This window comes from Odocoileus virginianus, chromosome 33 (genome assembly GCF_023699985.2).
Source record: "Odocoileus virginianus isolate 20LAN1187 ecotype Illinois chromosome 33, Ovbor_1.2, whole genome shotgun sequence".
Taxonomy (NCBI): domain Eukaryota; kingdom Metazoa; phylum Chordata; class Mammalia; order Artiodactyla; family Cervidae; genus Odocoileus; species Odocoileus virginianus.
The window spans coordinates 13,427,101-13,449,959 of record NC_069706.1 but is presented as its reverse complement, the minus strand read 5'-3'; the positions used below and the strand labels follow the sequence as shown (position 1 = coordinate 13,449,959).

The 22,859-nt window shown below is 45.6% G+C and overlaps 1 protein-coding gene across 1 annotated transcript in view; it reads right to left on the bottom strand.

The window, feature by feature from the left end:
* The window catches only part of BMERB1 (bMERB domain containing 1), a 140,108-nt gene that overhangs the window by 53,401 nt on the left and 63,848 nt on the right, over positions 1-22,859 (bottom strand). Inside the window, exon 2 of the mRNA XM_020872224.2 lies at positions 3,791-3,914. Within this exon, the coding sequence (XP_020727883.1) occupies positions 3,791-3,914 (124 nt within the window). The remainder of the gene's footprint in view (positions 1-3,790; positions 3,915-22,859) is intronic.

Sequence of the window (22,859 nt, the reverse complement as noted above, 5' to 3'; positions counted from 1 at the left end):
GGGCCGCAGTGGGAGGGAATGGCAGGTGGGTGGCATTGGGGGGTCAAGGGCGGAACAAAGGAGGCTTCAAGTTTCACCTCCTGGACATTTGCCACCAATTAAAGAGGTGTTTTCGTGATACTGAGGCGTTTATTGCCCCTTTCAAATGAAGCTCATAAAATTGCCAGATTTCAAGAGGGAGATCTCTAAACGCCAGTTAAGAACTTGGAAAGCAGGAGGCCAGTGAAGGGAAAACATTCAGAGCAGATGCACCCGGTGGTATGGTGGAGACATGTGCTCGCTGGGGTCACTCATAGCCCTTCTCTGAACCTGACCCTGTGAGCCTTATTTAGGGTGAGCAGGTATGCTGGGGGCGCACCTGATTGGTCCTTCCATTAGCAAGCACTTATTACAGGTTATATGATAATGTGTGCATAGGGCTCCGCAAAGGCCTTACCCACAGTGCGGGTTCTATAAATGTTGACTCTTGTGGTCCCCAAGGACCCTTAGAGGAACACGGCACTACTGCAAATTCCCAGCAGGTTGACTTGAAAACCTGGACTAAGTTGGAGCTCATTTTAGGCTTCAAATAAATCACTTCTCCCCAGAGAAAGGGTATGAAAAAGTCCAAAGCCTGATGCATCAGAGTCATTTCTGTTTCTGCCCAATCGCATTCAAGATGGTGGAACAAGATGACACCCAGTGTGGGATTGTGAGATTGGGGGCCTCCCAGCAGGAGTCTGCCCTTGCATTCTAGAAGAGTGAGGCGAAGAGAAAAGGCGTCCTTCTGCTGGGAATAAGTAAGAGGCTAACTTAGGGTTCAGGGCTCTGCCCCTCAGAAAGACACCTTGAGTTCAAATCCCAGTTCCACCTCTACAAGCTGGTGACCTTGAAAAAGTTATTTCACCTCTATAATTGCAGTCTTCTCATCGATAAAGTATAAGGAATAGAACCCACTCCCTCAGAGTGGGTTTATGAGGATTCAAGAAGTTAAAATAAGTGAGCAAATGTGTACAACACACATAGAATGTGTGCAGTGTATCAGTACCTGAGGGAAACAGTTCTTCTGAAAGCTGTTGTGTGCCCAAGGACACAGACAAGGACAGGAGAGAGCAGGATGATCCTGAGCCCGCTTCCCATGAGGTCATGTTAGCTCCCGGGGAGGGGCAGGGAGGCAGAACTCGCAGAAGGAGTCCCAGAGGAGAGGGCAAGACCCAGAGAGAAAACAGAAACCCACGAAGGGACAATGCTGATCTTCGGGGGTGTTGGGACAGCAGCCTCTAGATCCAGAAAGAGTCAGCACGGCAGGAGATAGTAAAGTGAGAAGACACTCTCTGCCATGAAATATGACCTGACTCACACAGGCTCCAGGGGAGCGGAGGGGTAGTGACTTGATTACTTCCGAGCAGGTGTGACAAAACCAATCTCGTCCTGGTTATTACAGCGGCAGTTATTGGGGCTGTTTCAGTCAAGGGCTGTCACATTCCTCTCACTTGGAGCTTCCCACCTGAGCCTGTAAATGCTTAGTACAGTCTAAAATTCTATTTCCCCCATATCCTATGCAAAGGTGTCTCGTGTGTGTGTGTGTGTGTGTGTGTGAGGGGAAGCTATTGGGGTAAGGATGGAGTGTGAAAGAACAATTTTTCCACATTCATCAAATACTAATTGGCCTAATAAATGCTGGGCACTGCTCAAGATTCTGGGAGAATTCAACAGAGAAGATGATGGAATAGATCTCTGCCCTCAAGAGCTTACACTCTTCAAGGCATCATCTTGGGAAATACATTCAGAGCTTCCTTTCTTCCTTCATTCTTTCCTTCCCTCCTTCCTTCACTCATTCACTCACTTAATGAAAACTCTGGACTCAGACTGCATCCTACCTTAGCTACTTATTAGCTAAAGCAACCTCGGGTCAGTTTCTTAACCTCCAATTCCTTCTCTAAAATGCAGACAAGACTGAGACCCACCTACACCTTAAACCCTGTAGCAGTATGAAGGCCTGGCTTTGAGAAAGAACCAGGAAACCAAATTCCAGAAGGGTTGACACCCAGCCCCTTAGCCCAGGAGGCCACAGATGATGGATGAGGCGTTTGTCCAGGTCTGAGTGGGCCATGATTTCAACCTAGCCATCTCGGAGTCCACTGTGCATCTCTGAGATCAATCAAGTTCTATGCCTCCAGGCAAGGCTACATAGTCTAAAGGTGGGGCTTGGGGGGGAACCCTCATTGTTATCCACCGCTGTCTGCAGGCTGCTAGCAAGACTTCCGAGGGCCAAGAAGCCAGCCCCTCCCTGGGAGCATGTCACTGAGCCTCCGAAATATGTCCTGACAGCACTGACATCCTTCTGTATCTTTTAGATAATTTGATTTATTCAAGTGTCTACTGTTGACATTTGTCTCTAAGCGATCAGACTCACAAGCACGATGGGGAAATTTAGTGAGGTCACAAGTCAAGAGCTTACACAGGCCTGGCCCACGGCTGGAGCTTGCATGTTGGCCTATCATGTCTCTGAGCACTTGATGTGTGTGTGCCAGATGTGGGGATAACATGTACACACACACACACACACACAATGCAAAGGTCAGGAAATGCTCAGTGAGAGCCATTGTCACAAAAGCAACCTTGGCCCCTCTGAGCACCTGCAGGCTGAAGAGAGCCCTTCAGCACTTTAATGCAGAGCTCACGTTCTCTGTCTCCTTTCTGTTTAAAACATGGGGAGTATATTGTCAACGCTAATAATCTTTTTAAAATTGGGGTATAGTCGCTTTACAATGTTGTATTCGTTTCTGCTGTATAACAACATGAATCAGTTATATGTACACACACATCCCTGCCCTTGAGGACCTCCCTCCCCCTAATCCCACTCCCCTCGGTCACCACAGAGCGCCGAGCTGAGCCCCCTGCACTAAGCTTCAGGTTCCCACTAGCTATCTATTTTACACATGGTAGTATCTGTACTGGGCTTCCCTCATAGCTCAGTCGGTAAAGAATCTGCCTGCAATGCAGGAGACCTGGGTTCGATTCCTGGGTTTGATTCCTGCGTCGGGAAGATCCCCCGAAGAAGGAAATGGCAATCCACTCCAGTATCCTTGCCTGGAAAATCCCATGGACAGAGGAGCCTGGTGGGCTACAGTCCATGGGGTCACAAGAGGCGGACACGACTCTTAGCGACTAAACCACCACCACCAGTATATGTATGCCATTTTGATCTCTCGATTCATCTCACCCTTAGTGATATGTTTCTAATGTTAGAAAAAATCTATAGATAAGAACAGAAGCTTAATTATAATTTTAGAACCAAATATAAGTTCTATGTTCTTCGAGAATGTAAACAATAAAAATAGGAAAAAAAAAACCCAAGAAAGCAAGACCCAGACAGTAATTTAATCATCTTTTATAGGGTTTTATATTGCTAACAGTTATATACTAAGAAACAGGGCATCCCAGGAGGCACCAGAGGTAAAGGATTCACCTGCCAATGCAGGAGACGCAAGGGATGCAGGTTCAATCCCTGGGTTAGGAAGATCGTCTGGAGGAAGAAATGCTGCTCCAGTATTTCTTGCCTGTAAAATTCCATGCACAGAGGAGCCTAGCAGGTTGCAGTCCCTGGGGTCGCAAAGAGTCGGACATGACTGCGAGAGTGAGCACACAGGAATGAGAAATAGAAGAATAGATACCACAGATACCCACTTCTCGAGGTAGCAGTGAGAATGTGCCTGGCACACAGTTATAAACAGTAAATGTCAGGTTCCCGGGCAGCCTCCCCCTCCTCACTCCTTCCTTTTCTTGGCCACTTCCCCCAAGCACTTACATAAACCTGAGCTCAGATTCCCGTCGGACCAAGACTTCCCGGAGACGCTGGATTTTCGCCATCTCCAGCTCGATCTCCTCCGGTCTCATGGTTGTCTCTGCCATGGAGATGATGTCCAGCTGATCTGTGCAGGAGACATAAAATGCAGGCGTCAAGACCCCCGGGGCCATATGGCTTTTCAAGAATGCTCTTTGGGACAGTCCCCGCCTTGCTCCAGCGACCTTCACACCCCAAGAAGGCACACGGATCTTTGCCAGTGTTCCAAGTCTGTATTTGTGAGCAGGCCCTTTAGAAACTAGAAAGCACGTTTCCATGGGAACCGTGTTACAAGGCAGGAGGAGGCTCAGGCGGGGTCACCCAAACCTGTTCAAGGTTATAACGTGCCCTTGGCAGTCCCTGCCTGGTCCCAGCTTCTGAGTCTTGGTCCCTTTGACCATGGCCGTTCATCCTGTCCCAGTCTCCAAGACCAGCGTTTTTAGGCAGAAAAATGGGTGTGATAATTACTTTTAGCAATACCATTAATAATTATCTTTTAGGAATACTAAGTAATATAAGTAATAGTAACATGAAATGATACAAGTTTCTTGTAGAAAACTCAGATAATAGACATAAGCAAAGAAGGAGGTAAAATGTCATCTACAACCTCTCTGCCCAGAGGGAACCACATTTTGATGGACATTCTTCTGACCTTATATTGACAGTTATATATATATATATATATATATATATATATATATATAGTCATATAAGTAAAGCCATATATCAAAAAAATATAAGACCATATATATGCCACACACACATAGAACCATATAATTACCAAATATATAGAAAGACACTACGTGTGTGTGTGTGTGTGTGTGTGTGTGTGTGTGTGCCCGTGCACTCAGTCGTGTCCGACTCTTTGTGACCCCATGGACTGTAACTTGCCAGACTCCTCTGTCCATGGGATTTTCCAAGTAAGAATACTGGAGTGGGCTGCCATTTCCTCCTCCAGGGGATTTTCCCGACTCAGGGATCAAACCCATGTCTCCTATATTGGCAGGCAGATTCTTTACCAACTGCATCACATGGGAAGCCCTTACATATATATGCCTGTATACAAATATATCTGCATGTATGTATGTATATATGCCCCCTTCATGGATCATGGCCTTGTTATGGCAAAGGGGCTTGTGTAAGTCAATGAAGCTACGAGCCATGCTGTGCAGAGCCACCCGACATGGATGGGTCATAGTGAAGAGTTCTGACAAGATGTGGTCCACTGGAGCACGTGGTCTTTTTGCCTGGAGAACCCCATGGACACGGGGTATGGAAAGTATGAAAAGGCAAAATGGTATGATGCTGGAAGATGAGCGCCCCTAGGTCAAGAAGGTATCCAAAATGCTACTGAGGAAGAGCGGGAGGCAATTATTACACGAATTTGAGCAAAATTCTGGGAGACAGCGGAGGACAGAGGCTCCTCTGTCATGGCATACTACAGTCCCTGGGGTTGCAATGAGTCAGACATAACTTAGCAACTGAACAACAATGTATATATGCACGTATACTAGTTCACTACGGCTACCATAACAAAACAACAGAAGCTGCGTAGCTTAAACTATAGACATTTATTTTCTTCTGGTTTTGGAGGCTAGAAGTTCCAGATCAAGGTCTGGCAGGGTGAGCTTCTGGTGAAAACTCTCTTCCTGGCTTGCAGATAGCCACCTTCTCACTGTACTCACATGGCCCTCTTTGTGTGCATGCAGAGAGAAGTCTCTGGTGTCTCTTCTTAGAAAGACACTAACCCTATGAGATCAGGGCTCCACTTTTAATGACCTCATTTAATCTCAGTTCTGAGCACCGAAGAATTGATGCTTTTAAACTGTGATACTGGAGAAGACTCTTGAGGGTCCCTTGGACAGCAAGGCGATCAGACCAGTCAATCCTAAAGGAAATCAACCTTGAACATTCATTGGAAGGACTAATGCTGAAGCAGAAGCTTTAATCCTTGGGCCACCTGATGCGGAGAACCGACTCACTGGAAAAAACCCTGATGCTGGGAAAGATTGAAGGTAGAAGAAGAAGCGGGCGACAGAGGACGAGATGTTTGGATGGCATCACTGACTCAACAAACATGAGTTTGAGCAAGCTCCGGGAGACGGTGAAGTAAGTCTGATGTGCTGCAGTTCATGGGGTTGCAAAGAGTTGAATAGGACTTAGCCACTGAACAGCAGCTTTCCCATCTCCAAATCAGCCTCACTGGGGATTAAGGCTCCAACATATGAATTTGTGGGGGATATAAACATTCAATCCATAACACTATGCATGTATGTGGATCTATGTATATACATATCTCTTCAAATACTGACGTTAACTTTTTTATGTACATTCTTCCAATGCATACATATGGAAATTCATGTGATTATATATGTTATATATGTAGTATGCATATATAGGGTGATACATATGGTTTTATATATGTGTGTGTTTTATATGTATAATGTTACATATAAACGTGCATTTTTTTAAAGAGTGCAAAAACACATATCAAGATGTGAGTAGTTCAAGATGTTATGTGCATATATACATATGCACAGATGCACAAACTAAGTCATTCAGTTGTGTCTGACTCTTTGCGACCCTATGGACTGTCTCCCTCCAGGCTCCTCTGTCCATGGGATTCTCCAGGCAAGAATACTGGAGTGGGTTGCTGTGCTCTCCTCCAGGGATCTTTCCGACCCAGGGATCGAACCCGCATCTCATTTATGTCTCCTGCATTGGCAGGTGGGTTCTTTACCACTAGAGTCACCTGGGAAGCCCTATATATATACGTACACACACACACACACACACACACACACACACACCATCATGAAAGTCTGGTTTTTTAATACAAAGTTAGGGTCTCACCATTTTATTACCTGCTCATTTCACTGAACATTCCATGAGCATTTCCACACGTCCTTGGATGCTCTTCCCCAGCAGCAGTGTGAAAGGCTGTGTGCTTTGCTATTTGTGGCTGTGTCATGAATCACTTCACCAACCCCCAGACACTTAGGTTGTTTGCCATTTCCCACACTAGAAGCAGCGCTGGGATGAGCATTCTCAGAGATAAATCTCTGCGTGCATCCAAGAGGTGCCTTTAGGCCACATTTCCAGAGTGAATGGCTGGGTTTTAAAGGATGCAATAGTCTGACGACCCTTCATCAGTAGAGGAGACATAGGGAAGGGAATGTTCTTGCTTTACTCTGAAGCCAACATCGCGTTCCCTGCATCTGCTAATTCCTTCCACCCTGGGCTGTTGTGAGGACTGAATTAACAGAGACACACCATGCTTGATGCACAGTTATGCTTGATACGTTTGTTATCACCATGCTCTGCCACAGCATCTTTCTCTCTCTCTCTCTCTCTCTTTTTTTTGGGGGGGGGGGAGCTGCAGGATGTGAATCTTGCAGCATACGAACTCTTAGTTGCGGCATGTGGGATCCAGTTCCCTGACCAGGGATTGAACCTGGACCCCTTGCATTGGGAGCACGGAGTCTTAGTCACTGGACCACCAGAGAGGCTCCGCACCATCTCTTTTTAATCTTTACCACAAGCCAGAAGGATTGGGATGTTCTCGTTCTTAACAAACACTTTTCCTTGTTTGTGATTCCTTATTTGTTGGCTCAAAGCTGGTAAGAGAAGGGGCTGAGCTTCTCAAAGACATACTCTGTCCCGTCATGGCCGCCCCTTCCCTGCACAGGTGTGCTGAGCCCAACAGCCCCATCTGTTCACACCTGGAGTCTAGGATGGTATCTTTCCTGTGGCTACCACAAACCGGGTCCTTAGGACAACAGGAGCTTATTCTCTCACGGTGATTAAATATTAGTGGATTAGATAGTGTCTGGAAGCCAGAGGCAGGTCTGTGTTTTCTCCAAAGGCTCAGGCAGGCAGCGGCCTCCTCGCCTCTTGCAGATCCTGGTGGCTCCTGGCAACCCTTGGCTTGTGGCAGCATTACTCCAACCTCTGCCGGTTTCCCTGTCGCCTTCTCCCACGTGACTCTGCGTGTCCTTCTCAGTCCTCTTCTGTCTCATTGGCCCACCCTAATTCAGTGTGATCTCATTCTAACCTTCAATTACCCCTGCAAAGCCCTTATTTCAAAAGACCTTATTTCACATTCTGAGGCCCTGGGCAGATATGCATTTTGGAAGGGCACTATTTAATCCACTACAGTGATGAATGGTCACAAGCTTGCAAGCTCCCTGACAGCAATGTCACTATCTCCAATAATTTTAGTCACTGAACATGGAGCACAGTCCTGGATGAAAGCAGCAAGAGTCCCAGGAAGCAGTCAGGGGTGGTGAGGATGAGGGGGGCATGCTGAAAACCAACTGGGGGCCAGAGTTAAAGATCTTTGAACTGAGGCCAATCACCAGTTTCATGATCGTCGGTGAGCCTTTTTACCTCTTAGTATCATGTTCTACCTTTACAAAATGGGATTTAACAGCTATCATGTGCTAAACTGTGCTAGAGGCTTTATGTGTACAATCTCATCTAATCTCTATTTAATAGAGGATGTATCTGAAGCTTAGAGAAGGAAAATGACTTGGCCAACATCATGTAACCTGAATGCTACAGAAATAGAATTCAAATCTAGCCTCTCTCTCTCTTTTCCCTAGCCACATGCCTTCACCGCATTATACAGCCTTCGGATGAGGGTTAAATGAACCTACGGATGCAAAGGTGCATAGTTAACCATTCCGAAGATGTGAGTATCCTCATTTCTCAGCCATCACGGTTCAGACGGGCAACCTGATTTCCACAGGACACACGCTGAAAATGGCAACACACCCTGGGGTGAAGTGTGGGACAGAGAAAATTAATCACACCCCATGGATTGGCATTTTACCTCCATCCTCAGGGAAGGACAGAGGCGGTGGCAATGCCAGGCTCCAGGTGCTGAGATGAACATTTAGCTTTGACTTGGGGCAGAGGATGGCACTGATCCTTCTGTTGAAAAGTCCTGCTCACAAGATGCTTTCCTTCCCCTGGAGAAAGAAGCAAAGCCTAGAGTTCAAATCAGGATGGAACAGTTGGAATCCTTTCTCTATGCCAGGCACTATTGTTGTTCAGTTAAGTTGTGTCCGACTTTTTGTGACCCCATGGACTGCAGCACACCAGGCATCCCTCTCCTTCACCATCTCCTGGAGTTTGCTCAAAATCATGTCCATTGAGTCAGTGATGCCATCCAACCATCTCATCCTCTGTTGTCCCCTTCTCTTTCTGCCTTCAATCTTTCCCAGCATCAGGGTCTTTTCCAATAAGTCAGCTCTTCACACGGGTGGCCAAAGGATTGGAGCTTCAGCTTCAGCCTCAGTCCTTCCAATGAATATTCAGGGTTGATTTCCTTTAGGATTGACTGGTTTGATCTCCTTGCTATCCCAGGGACTCTTAAGAGTCTTCTCCAACACTACAATTCAAAAGCATCAATTCTTTGGCACTCAACCTTCTTTATTGCCCAGCTTTCACACCCATACATGACTACTGGAAAAAAACATAGCTCTGACTATATAGACTTCTGTTGGCAAAGTCTCGCTAGGCTCATTACAAGTCTCATCTCATTTAATCTTCACAACACCTTACGTGAGGGATTAGCCAGCTATGACCATGGGCCAAAGCCAGTCCCCTCCCTGATGTTGCAAATAAAGTTTTATTGGAACACTGGCCATTCTCATTCATCTATGTACTGTTTATGGCTGCTTTTGCATTACACCAATAGGATGAGTAGCTGTAACAAAGACTGCATGGCCCACATAACCTCAAATATTTACAGAAAAAGTTTGTCAACCCCTGCCCTAGATGGTAGATGCTATTATTCCCCTAATTTAAAGGTTTAAAAAAAAACCCTCACATTTAGACAGTAACAACAATAGCTAACATTTATTCAGCACTTATTACATTTTAGGATCAAATCACCTCATTTAACTCCCAAAATAGCCCTGGGTGATAAAAACTGTTTGCATCCCCCTTTCACAGATGAGCAGGTCGAGGCTCAAGAAAAGGAGAAAGTGGTGGGGGTCAAGATTTAAAACCAGACCTGTCCTACTCCAAAATCCTTGTTGCCATCAATTCTATTCACTTAAGAACTACCTTCCCACTTAAGCAGTATCATCATCAGCTTAACAATACAGAAAACTGAGTCAGTTTTATTGCCCTAGATATATGGGGAGTAGCTGTTTTTTAATTGCATTTTAAAAATTATTGGAGTATAATTGCTTTACAGGGTTGTGTTAGCTTCTGGTGTACAACACAGTGAATCAGCTACAGATATACATGTATCCCCTCCCTGCCACCCTTTACCCCCTCCCCACCCCGCTAGGTCATTATAGAGCACCGAGCTGAGCTCCCTATGGTTTATAGCAGGTTCCCAATAGCTAGCTATTACATGCATGGTGGTGTATATATGTCAACGAAGAGGAGCTGTTTTAAAAATTTAGCAGGTGATTATCTGGGGCGCTCTACCCCAGGAATTAGGATACATGCGGGTTGAGGGGCAGGGGTCATGTCCAAGGACCTTCATGCAGGAGGTCTTCAGACCAGACCCTGAGAAATGCGGGTACAAGATGTCAGTAAGTGAATATCATGCATGGTCGGTTTCTTTCAGTCTGACCTTGTGTGACAGAACTAGCATGATGGAAACCTCGGCAACATTCTCCAGCTAGAAGGAAGGCAACCAACAGCTGGATGTGTCCACAAGGACAAATCCTAGAAGGAGACGGATAAGCATGTCAGAGCAGCTAGAGAAGATGGTTGCTACAAGGATCTAAGAGAGAGCAAAGCACGGTTGTTTAGAACGAGCGTAGCACTGAGGCACAGAAGTCCCCAGGGCTCCAACTGCCATGGCTGTCACTCAGCTTAGAGCAGCTGAGTCACTTCTGGGGGATGAAGCAGCTAAATCCATCTTTTTTATCCCCAAATGCCACACCAGGAAGACTCACGCCTCATGAGCACAGCAGCGCTGGCAAACCAGAGCTGAGCACTGAGGACATGACTGGGATGTTCCTGCAGGTTTAATCATTTATCTTGAAAACGTAAAGCTACCTGGGGACAGGGTGGCGATGGTGGGCATGGCAAGTGAGGGCTGACGGTTTCCTAGAAATTTATAATTTAAATCTAGAGAGAAAGGAAACTGCTGGGGACCAAAAGAGAAATCTTCCCTGGTTAGTCGTCTTCAGCCATGGGTCACAACATGAATCTAAGTCCACTTCTGTTTCTGCTTCCTCATTCCATGTACCCAGAGCTCTCACATATGAAGCATCACTACGAGTCCAGCACTAACTCATTCTGCTCCTAAATACCTTGGCAGGTAGATACACTCATTATCACCCTCTCTTTATAGGTTAATTAGGTGAGGCTCAGAAAGAACATAAGTGATTGGCCAAAGTCATTCAACCAGTGAATGGCACAGACCCAGGTCTGTCTAATTCCAGAGCCCAGGCTGTAGGTCAAAGGGCTACAGAACAGCATTTCCAAAACCTCAATCACTGCACACAATTCACCACATTCACCACTTTCCAGGTGAATGGTAAAGAATCTGCCTGCCAATGCAGGAGACTCAGGTTCAACCCCTGGGTTGGGAAGATCCTCTGGAGGAGGAAATGACAACCCACTACAGTACTCTTGCCTGGAAAATTCCATGGACAGAGGAGCCTGGCAGGCTACATACAGTTCACGGGGCCACAGAGTCGGACACGACTAAGTGACTAAACACACACACATTTTATGTTAGGGACTGAATGCCTGTGTCCTCCCCTCACCCTGCCAAGGTCCTATGCTGACACCCTAACTCTGAGTGTGATGGTGTCTGGAGGTGGAGTATTTGAGAGGTAATCAGGGTTATAGAAGTCACAAGGGTGGGGCCCCCGTAATGGATTAGTGCCCTCTTATGAAGAAGCACCAGAGTTTGCTTCCTGTCTCTCTGTTGTTCACCATGTAAGAACACAAGAAGACAGTCATCTACAAACCAGAAGGAGAGTCCTTACCCAACACCAGATCTGCCAGTGCCTTGATCTTGGACTTCCCAGCCTTTAGAACTGTGAGAAATAACTGTTGTTTAAGTCACTCAGTCTATGACACTTTGTTTTAGCAGCCTGAGCTAAGACACTAACTATACCATCATGTATTCAATATTTCTTTACACTGATTTTTTTCACTCATATAAACTTCTTAAAGGAAACTGTATTATCATATCCATAAATAATGTCAATATCACTTACTATAGTTAGAAAATAGTCATAACAATAAGTCCAATGGAAATAAAGTGATGTTATCAAATTCTGACTAAATACTATAGCCTGCTTAGAGCTCAGATTAAAAGCCTAGCTTTTCTTTCCTAACCATGTAGATTAGTAAGTACTACATAGTTAGCAAGTGGAGAGGTGTTAAAGACAAACCACCAAACTGAGCTTTCTTCTTTGACAATCGTGAAGGTCAGTTTCCAAAAGAGAGTATAGGAGATACTATGGGCTCAGGTTCAGAACTATGGGCTCAGGTTCAGACCACCGCAATAAAGTAAGCATCTCAATAAAGCAAGTCACACAAAGTTTATGGTTTCTCAGTGCACCTAAGAATTTTGTTTGTGCTTTACTATAATCGAATGTGCAAGAGCATTTTGTCTAAAAAAAAATAAAACAATGTATGCACCTTAATTTAAAAATACTTGATGGCTAAAAAATGCTAACCATCATCTGAGCCTTCTGTGAGTCATAATCTTTCTGCTGGCGGAGGGTTTGAAATGTGAGAATTACCAAGACGTGACACAGAGACACGAAGTGAGCAAATGCTATTGGAAAGGTGGCAAGATAGACTTGTTTGACACAAAGATGCCATAAAACTTCAGTTTGTAAAAAACACAATATCTGGGAAGCACAATAAATTGAGGTATGCCTGTAATTTTCCTGCAACCTAATTCACTGTGGTTTTGTGACTGAACTCAGATCTAGCTGCTTGCCACTTAGAAGCCATTAAAGAAGCCAGGTTGGAGAAAGGAAAGTTTGCTTTATTTTGGATGCCGTGCAACCAGGGGGGAGGGTGGATACCTGTCCAAAGGCTGACTTCCCCCCTTCACCCAACAGTCAGTGGGCAACAGATTTTATAGACAGAGGGGGCTACATGCAGAAATAGCACAGTCAACTCTGACAGTCATCTTGAAACGGGTCATCAGTGGTCTGACCAGCATCATTTTGATTATTTTAGGTATAATTCCTTCAGTTCCAGGGCTAGTGTGTTTCCATGTCCCTGTGGCCAGTTCTCAAAACTGTGGCAGCTTCTGCATGGCTAGAGCCTGGTCATCATGTAGTTAACTTCTTCCACTGGGTGGTGATTTCAGTATCTATAAGACAGCTCACAGGATATGGCTTAGAACATGGTCTGGAGCCCACGAGAAGGAAATAAAGGTCCTTGACTGTGTTTAATGACTACATTATTATTTGGTTTCCTGTGATTCTGCCTTTTCTCACTTTTCCAATTAAACTTACTCTTTCGCTAAAGCTTTTCCACAGACAAAAGACAGGTTGAGGACATGGGGGAGAACGGCCATAGCGTTTCAGGTTGAGGCAAGAGCATCTGGGTCTCAGAGGGCACCCTTCCTACCCCCTGGGAAAGCTTCTGTAGAATCGAATTTCAGTTCCTTTGGTTGGAAGGGGCTTAGAGGTCCTGGGGACAACCTCATCTCCATGTCTGACAGGATGTGGAAGGACATAGCACGATTTGGTTCTGAGGGTCCCTCAACAAACAGCAGTGAGCTCAATCTCTTGAGTTCTCACTGGAAATTAAATGAGAACTGAGGCGTGAAGGCAAGGGTGTCAAATTTTTCACCCAAAGATGAATCAGCCATTTAGAGCCATTATTTCAACCCGGCTTGTATCATAGAAGCAATTTAATGATGGTGGATGTATTCATTTCAGTCCCACAAACACTTACTAGGCATCCGGCATCCTTAGAACATCATCAAAAGGACACATGAGAGAATGGGCCTTTGGAGAACAGGGGAGCCTGGAGGTAAGCATCAGAGGACAATCATGTTCAACCTAATATGTCCTTTTCTATTCCGTGAATAGATGTGGACCATTTTTTTTTTTTAAGTCTTTATTGAATTTGTTACCATATTGCTTTTGTTTTGGTTTTTTGGCCACAAGGCATTAGGATCTTAGCTTCCCCACCCAGGGATCAAATCTGTACTCTCCACATTGGAAGGCAAAGTCTTAATCACTGGGATACCAGGGAAGAACCTAACACCAGGAGAGAAACTATTTGAATTTTTTAATAAGCTTTTTTCAAATTTTGGAATAAATTTTTATTTATAGAAAAGTTGCAAAGACACTACAGAGAATTGCTATCTGCCCTTCCCCTATTGCCCACCATTGTTAATATGCGGTTGTGATTTATGGTTGTGATGCGGGTGTGATTTACTGTTTTTGTTGTTGTTGTTTAATCACTAAGTCATGTCCGACTCTTTTGCGACCCCATGAACTGTAGCCCACCAGGCTCCTCTGTCCATGGGATTTCCCAGCAAGAATACTGGAGCGGGTTGCCATTTCCTTCTCCAGGGGATGTTCCCCACCCAGGGACTGTGAGCTGAGGCAGGAGGCTGGGAAGCACCCCTCCACCAGGGCAAAGCTATTGGAGATTCAGTCCCTGTGGATCAAAACTCCAAGAAGAAAATAGCAGGACAATTAAGGGAGGAGGCTGGGCCCCACCCAGACCACGTATTTCTCATTCCTGAAGTCACAAGACCTCCTCGACCACACATGCACAGAAAGGCTCCTTGGAGACCAAAGGGGAGTTACGCTAAGGGATGTGCTACCCAGACGCCTTTTCGGTAAAATCCGTCTTGGCTAAGAGATGCGTGCGTACACATGGGAGGATCCTGCGATATACCAAATATGGACAATGAACCAGAGAAATCCAAATAATTGGCCAAAGGAAACCCGGAAGGAATGCCTCATAAAAGTGATTCAAGCTGCACCACAAGGGTGCAACTCAGCGACTCTCTCTCCCTGAGACCGCCCGTGTGTCTATCCACATGTACTGTACTATTTTTCCTCTCAATAAACACTTTACCTGTTTCACTACTTTCCATCTTTGTGGGAATTCTTTTCTGCAAAGCCGAAGGGCCAGGGCCCTTGACACTGACCACTGATCTAGTGACTAGGATTTGGCACTTTCACCGATGCAACCCGGCCTCAGTCACTGGCTGGGAACCCCAGCCACGGCAGGCCGAGGCCACCCAAGATCATATCCCATGTCTTCTGCATAGGCAGGCAGATTCTTTACGAAGCCCGATTCACTGTTAACTGGGTTGTTTGAACGCTTACCATGGCAGGTGTTACCTACTGAAAACATTAAAGAAACAGAGAAAAAGCTATTGGGTGCAGGTACTCTGAGAGCCAGGTGAGCCCTCAGAGACGGCCTGTGAGAGGGGCCGTTATGGGCATGAACTTTTCAGGTGTCGTGACTACCTCCCAGGCTGACCTAGGTCCCATCAATTGATGAGTCTGGGCCTCAGTTTCTTCATCTGCCAAATGGGGACAATCACTCATTTCTCAGCTGATCTTCATGCCAGGCATACAGAAACTTCTCTGTAATATTTGCTCTTATTCATTTAATAAATATCAGTGAAAAACTGCTTCATGCCAGATCCTGCTCTAAGTAATGGGGATGAAACAAAACAGACAAAACCCTTGTTCTCGCCAAGCTGACCTTCTAGGAAGGGGCTTATGTGTCAGGGAGAAAAGTCATTAGCTCACAACTTTCCCCTGGTGGTAGATTTGGACAGATTCTTCAAGTCCTGGCTCAACCAGTCACTGTGTGATCTGGATCAGGTTACTGATTCTTCCCAAGACTCAGTTTCCTCCTCTGTGAAATGGGAAAGTAACTCCTACCTCACAGAGTTGCTGCTCTGGAGATGAAGTAAGATGACATGTCAAGTGTTTGATGCAGTGCCTGGGTGTGATAAAGAGTGGTCATTATCATTTTTACTACTTGCACCTGTCCTTTCCCTGGAAAAGTCAGACCAATGTGGGGGAGGAGACAGGGTCAGGATCATCAGATCTGGAGAATGAGGGACTGCTGATCATTTAGACCCACGCCTGCTCCCCAGTGGCTCAGCGGTAAAGAATCTGTCTGCAGTGCAGGAGAGGCATGTTCAATCCCCGGGTCAGGAAGATCCCCTGGAGGCGGGCAGGGCAACCCACTCCAGTATTCTTGCCTGGGAAATCTCATGGACAGAGGAGCCTGGTGGGCTACAATCCATAGAGTCGCAAAGAGTTGGACACGACTGAAGCGACTGGGCATGCATGGACACACACATCACCCTGAATGAAGGGTCCAAGAACGGCCCCGCTTCCCTCTGCCAAGGAGCCAGGTCCTTTAGCTCACCACCCTGGGTCCTCCCCATGGGCACATCTTCCTGGTATCGACCTGAGGGAGAGTTTTAAATACCAGGGAAAGATCTGAGCCCCATTACTGGGGAACAGATATCCTGATGCATTTCAAAGGCTCCTGGTGATACCCCAGCCTTTTACTGTCATCAATCATTCATGGAGGATAGAAGCTCATTTCAACCCCTCAAACATCCTAGTATGGGATGTATCAAGCATCTCGCCTTCTCGCTATGAAGTGAATATAATGGGAAACAGTCAGTTGCTCTTAATGAGTCACCATTTCCCAAGAAGATGAAGTAACTGCTTTTAATTCAGACGCTCCGTATCCTCCCCCTCTGCCTTGTGAATAAGGATGCCTCTGGGTCCTGCGAGTAATCATACCTCCTTCTGCACGCCGCCTTCTCATATGTAATGCCTCTTTATAATCACAATCACTCCACAGGAAGATTTTGCAGCTGAAGAAACTTATCTGTCTTCAAATCGTGACCATGGTTATTCTCTAGTGGGACTTTGGGTATGATTTTTTTTTTAGCTTCTCTGAGTTTCTATTTTCTCAGCCACATCTGCCTTGTCTGAGGTCATGAAAGGAGTTAGGGAGAAGGTCTGATCAGCAACAGGGTTAAGAAACAGGCTCTGGAGCCAAATCGACTTGGGTTTAAGTCCTGGCTCTGCCTCCTTCTAGCTGCTGCCCTTCAACTCTCTCAGCCTCAGTTTCTTTTTTCTTAACTTTATTTTTGGCTGTGCTGGGGCTTCGATGCTGCGCTCGGGCTTTCTCTAGTTGCAGAAAGCAGGGTTCTCATGGCGGTGGTTTCTCTTGCTGCGGTGCACGGGCTTAGTTGCTCGGAGGCACGTGAGATCTTCCTGCACCAGGAATCAAACCCGCATGCCCTGTGTTGGAAGGCAGATTCTTAACCACTGGACCACCAGGGAAGTCCCAAAGCCTCAGTTTCCTTATCTATAAATTGAGGGTAAGGACATAGCCATGAAATGAAAAGATGCTTGCTCCTTGGAAGAAAAGCTATGACCAACGTAGATGGCATATTAAAAAGCAGAGGCATTACTTTGCCAACAATGGTCCGTCTAGTCAAAGCTGTGGTTTTTCCAGTAGTCATGTGTGGATGTGAGAGTTGGACTATAAAGAAAGCTGAGCACTGAAGAATTGATGCTTTTGAACAGTGGTGTTGGAGAAGACTCTTGAGAGTCCCTTGGACTGCAAGGAGATCTAACCAGTCTACCCTAAAGAAAATCAGTCCTGAATATTCATTGGAAGGACTGATGCTGAAGCTGAAACTCCAATCATCTGGCCACCTGATGTGAAGAACTGACTCACTGGAAAAGGCCCTGATGCTGGGAAAGATTGAAGGCGAGAGGAAAAGGGGATGACAGAGGATGAGATGGTTGGATGGCATCACCGGCTTGATAGACATGAGTTTGAGTAAGCCCTGGGAGTTGGACAGGGAAGCCTGGAGTGCTGCAGTCCATGGGGTCACTAAGAGTTGGACGCGACTGAGGGACTGAACTGAACTGAAGGACACAGAATGTGGGAACCTCTGAAGGCTCATTCTGAAAGCTCAGAGACCAAAGGGAAAGCAAGGGTTTTACCTCCTCTCTGCTCCACATCCTCTGAGCTCTCTGTTGGGACTGAGTTTCTTTACCATCAGCACTACTGACATGTGGGGCCAGCTCATTCTCAGCTGGGGGCCATCCTGTGCACTGGAGGATGTTTAGCAGCATCCTTCGCCTCTACACGCTAGAAGCCAGTAGCATCCTCCCACCCACCCAAAGTGTCTTCACATATTTGTGAATGTCGACACAGGAGACAAACTCACTCCCCTCTCCCCGAAAACTAGTGATGGAGACACACTCTTTCAACAGTGCTCTTGGGAGCACGGACATGAGACCCACGTGCTGCTCCTGCTAAGTTGCTCAGTCGTGTCTGATTCCTTGCAACCCCATGGACTATAGCCCCTCAGGTTCCTCTGCCCACGGGAAGGCCCAGGCAAGAATACTGGAGTGGGTTACCATTTCCTTCTCCAGGGGATCTGCCCAACCCAAGGATCAAACCTGCACCTCTTATGTCTCCTGCATTGGCAGGTAGGTTCTTTACCACTAGCGCTAACTGGAAAGCCCAGAGACCCATGTGGGTGTGGCTCAAAGTTCATTTCCCAGGACCTCCCCGGTGGCCCAGTGGTTAAGACTCCATGCTTCCAATGCAGAGGGTGCAAGTTCGATCCCTCATCAGGGAACTAAGACTCCACATGCCACATCATGGCTCAGCCAAAAGATTTTTTTTAAAAATTCATTTCCCTGGACCCCTCCGGAGTCTACTGAATCAGAATCTCTCTGGAGGAGGCCCCCACAATCGGTATGTCATGAAGGCGATTTCTTCATTCATTTCTTTGTTTCCTGAAATGAGGAGAGAGCGGTGGAATCCACAGCAAGGGGTCATTATGAAGACTAACTGAGGGGATCCACAGAGCCCGTAGCACAGTGTACTCAATCAATGTTAGCTCTTTCATCACAGAAGCACTGGTCTGGACAAAGAGGGAACATGGAGGACTCCAGACTCGGGGGAAGAACAGGAAAAACGTGGGCAGTGGTAATGGCCACTGGTTCAAATGCCAGCTGAGAACTGTGACTAATAAGTTACAGGTGACACAAGGGAGACCATGCAAGCCGCACAGGGGCTTTGCTCTGCAGATAAGCACTTCTCATGTTGACTTCATGCTCAACTGCCTCCCCAGCCAAAACTACTCACTGTCAATAAAAGGCAAGAGGTGAAAAAGTAAAAAAAAAAAAAAAAAAAAAATCAGTCTAAGTTCTTCATTGCTGCCTTTGAAAATGACCACAAATTTATTGGCTTAAAAGAATGCCAACGTACTGCTTTATCTTTCTGGGGTCAGAGGTTTGCCATAAGCCTCACCTGTTCTACCTTCTAGTGGTCACCGACACTCCTTGGTTAATAGCCACCTCCTCCATTTTCAAAGCCAGCCACAACAGGAGGAGTCTTTTTTATGGGACATCTCTCTGATCCTTCTGAGTTCTTCACATCTCTCTCTGACTCAGTCAAGAAAGGCTCTCTCATCTTAAGGGCTCATGTGATTAGATTGAGTCCACTCTTGTAATCCATTATAATCTCTTCCTTCTCAAAGTCTGTACCTTAATTCCACCTGCAACAATAACTCCTGTTTGCTGTATGAGGTAACATATTCATAGGTTCTGAAGATAGGAGTGTAGGCATCTTTCGGGAACCATTATTCAGTAAATCACAGTCTATATAATAGAGAAGACCAGATAAACCAACTGTGGAGAGTCCCAGAGTGGAGTCATCATCATCCTCACAGGTGAAATCTGTGGTCTGTAGAAAGGGACCTAGTCCCATTGAAGGAAGTAGGGCAACCAAGCAGTAAGACTGCCCTCCTGCTCACTGGGGATCATCCACCCCACCCAGCTCAGTGCCAGCAGCCATCAGACAACAAACACCCTCAGCTGATAGCACGACTCAAGTGGAAATGTCGGTTCTGCCCCTTACTGGCTTGTGACCCTGGACAAGATACTTACATTCTCCGAGATTTTGCTTCTTCACTTGTAAAGTGTGTCTAACTACCCTAGCTTGCAATATTCGTTCGTTTCATAATAACTATGTGCAAGGCTGGTAAGCTGGTCATGTGACCTTTCCCCCTATCAAGGTCCATCATTAGTAAAATGGGGATAATAATATAGATTACTCATTGGCTATGGTGATGGTTGAATGATAGGCTGTGCGCAAGGCTCTTAAGGTGGCACCTGGTACATCATAAGGAGAGCGAGGTTGTCAACGATCACGACTATTATCACCATCAGCATCCCCACCCTCATCATCATTACCATCATTACCATCTTCGGCATCATCACGATCATCATCATCCCTGCAATCACTACCATCATCATCGCTACCATCACCGCCATCATCCCTACCATCATCACCACCATCACCATCAGAAGCAGCAGCACCACCAACATCAAAAGAGAAACCAGACAGTCTCAGACCAACACCATAGCTGAAGCTGGAGACAGGGCAGGACAGAAGAGATCAGCCCCAGGAGCTCCTGCCCCAACTTTACCTCCCTCTCCAGAACTCCCTTTAATGGGAATGCCCTGCCTCTGACACCATCCCATTCCATGCTTACCTAAGGACCACAAGAAGCACTCTGTCCCACCAGCATCGTCCACAAAACTAGCCCTAGGTCTGGAGGGAAGGGGATGGGAGGTGATATTAAGGTAATGAAAAAAAAAGTTAAGCAACTATTCTAGAATAAGGGCTTCCCTGGTAGCTCAAATGGTAAAGACTCTGCCTGCAATGCAGGGGACCCAGGTTCGATCCCTGGGTTGGGAAGATCCCCTGGAGAAGGAAATGGCAATCCACTCCAGTTTTCTTGCCTGGAGAATCCGGAACAGAGGAGCCTGGCAGGCTACAGTCCATGGGGTCACGAATATTATCCTTCAAGAAATCCTAACATCCCTCAAGCCTTTTAAAACTTTTATTAGACTCTTATATGATAATTCAGCCCTTTCTGGAATAAGGAGAGGGATCAATAAGCAAACTCTTCTTTGACCACTGCTTTCAAATAAATTTATGAGCCATTCCTGAAAAAACAGTTTAACCCACCTATATTCACTTTTTTTATATTCACAAGATTTGATTACCTACTTTATTTGCACCACCTGGCTCAGAATGACTTTTCCAAAAATGAAACTCCCTCTCCAAGAAAAAAGTTGCTTATCACCATTAAGGGTGCTCACAAGACCTCAACATGGATTGGGATTGTGGTTCCCAAGAGAGGTTTCCATTTGAATAATGTGTGTACAATACTTCCAGAGTGGGGCTTGAAGGAGCGTGACACATGAGTTCTGGCGGTTTATTTAACAATCTGTAATGTCATATTTTCCCTTCTAAGTGACCCTCAATGAGTCACCAAGTGTCTCTGTCATACCCAAGCAGAAGGGCTCAGCTTGGTTCCTGAGGTCCTCTGAGACCCTACCAGAGAACAAGGCATTCTCTCTAACTCAGAGGGAACTGTTAAGAATGTTGAATTAAAACCATGGAAATCAATAACCCTATAATAACAATAATGTAACTGTCCAATTAAAACTGCATAAACAACTAATGCTGTTTGGCACTTCTGTAGGTTCATCCTATTATTCAAAGTTCTTTTTTTTTTTTTTAAATGTCCTCCAGCCCTGAAATCTCAGAACAACTTCATGAATATAGACAATTACGAATCTACCCTGAGCTGTGAATCATGCATCTTTTAGTAAGGCTCCCTAACACTTCCAATTTTCAAACCAATTCAGAAGTAAGTGGAGGGACCAGGTCACGCAAGGGTGGGTAGAGAACCAGATGGTGCCACTTAAAAGCCCGCTTGGTGGGCTGGTATGATTGGAATCTAGAGGAATGTAAATTGAGACTGTCTAAAGTAATATTTCAGTTTTTAAAAATTGCTTAGCCTTAAAATCATGTGGCTCATTTCATCTCTCACTGCCTGGAAACTTAACTGGAGACATAAACTGCTAGGAGAACATAATTTTAACTCAGAAAGTTTGCGAATGAGGGACAGACAGCCTAGGATAAATCCTTATCTGAGCGGTTTGGCTGGGATTCAGGATGTTCGAGGGTCAAAGAAAACCAGCCAGGGAAGCCTGTTTATGGGCCGTGTAAGAGCATGAGTGGGTAAGTTCAGTGTTCACCAACAAGGTTGTAAACTGGGAAACCAGAGGGCGAGTCGGATTATGGCAGAAGAAGAAAAGACACAAATACTGAAATTGACTTGCTAGATTGAAAGTCCAGTATGAGAGGTAAGATAAAACCCTAAACAGAAAGGCCACAGGCAAAAACATCAGGATCGGACATACTTAGCTTTTGGTTTTTTTTTTTTTATGAAAGTTCACACTTTGTCCACATTTCCTTGGTTTTTACCTATTGTCCTCTTTTTTTGTGTTTCAGGATCCCATCCAGGACACCCCATGACATTTAGTCATCATGTCTTCTTAGGTTTCTCTTGGTGGAGACGGTTTCTCAGAATGTCCTTGTTTGTTTGTTTTTTTCAAAAAATAATATGTATTTATTTATTTGGCTGCACCGGATCTTAATTGCAGCATGTTGGATCTAGTTCCCTGACCAGGTACCGAACAAGAGACTCTGGAGTGCTAAGTCTTAGCACCTGGCTCACCTTTGGGAAGGAAATCCCCAAATGTCCTTGCTTTTGATGACGACCTTGACAATTTTAAGGAGTATTCGTCAGGTGTTTTGCTCAGTGTCCCTCCACTGGGATCAGAATGATGTTTCTCTGATGACTGGACTGGGGTTATGGGTTTGGGAGGAAGATCATAGAGCTAGAGTGCCATTCTCCTTGCTTTCTATCAAGGGCACATACTCTAAAGGTTACTCTCAATCAAGGCCACTCCTGATGCTGACCCTGATCTCATAGCTGAGGTCATGTTTATTAGGTTTCTCCCCCTACCTCTTTCCATACCATCCTCTTTGGAAGGACATCAATAAGCACAACCCACATTCACAGGACGGGGAGTTATGCCCACTTCCTTGAGGGCAGAATATGGTATTATTTTTATAAATAGAAAAAAAAATTCCTACATTGGAAGATGAAGAGGATCACAAGCCAGTGGAT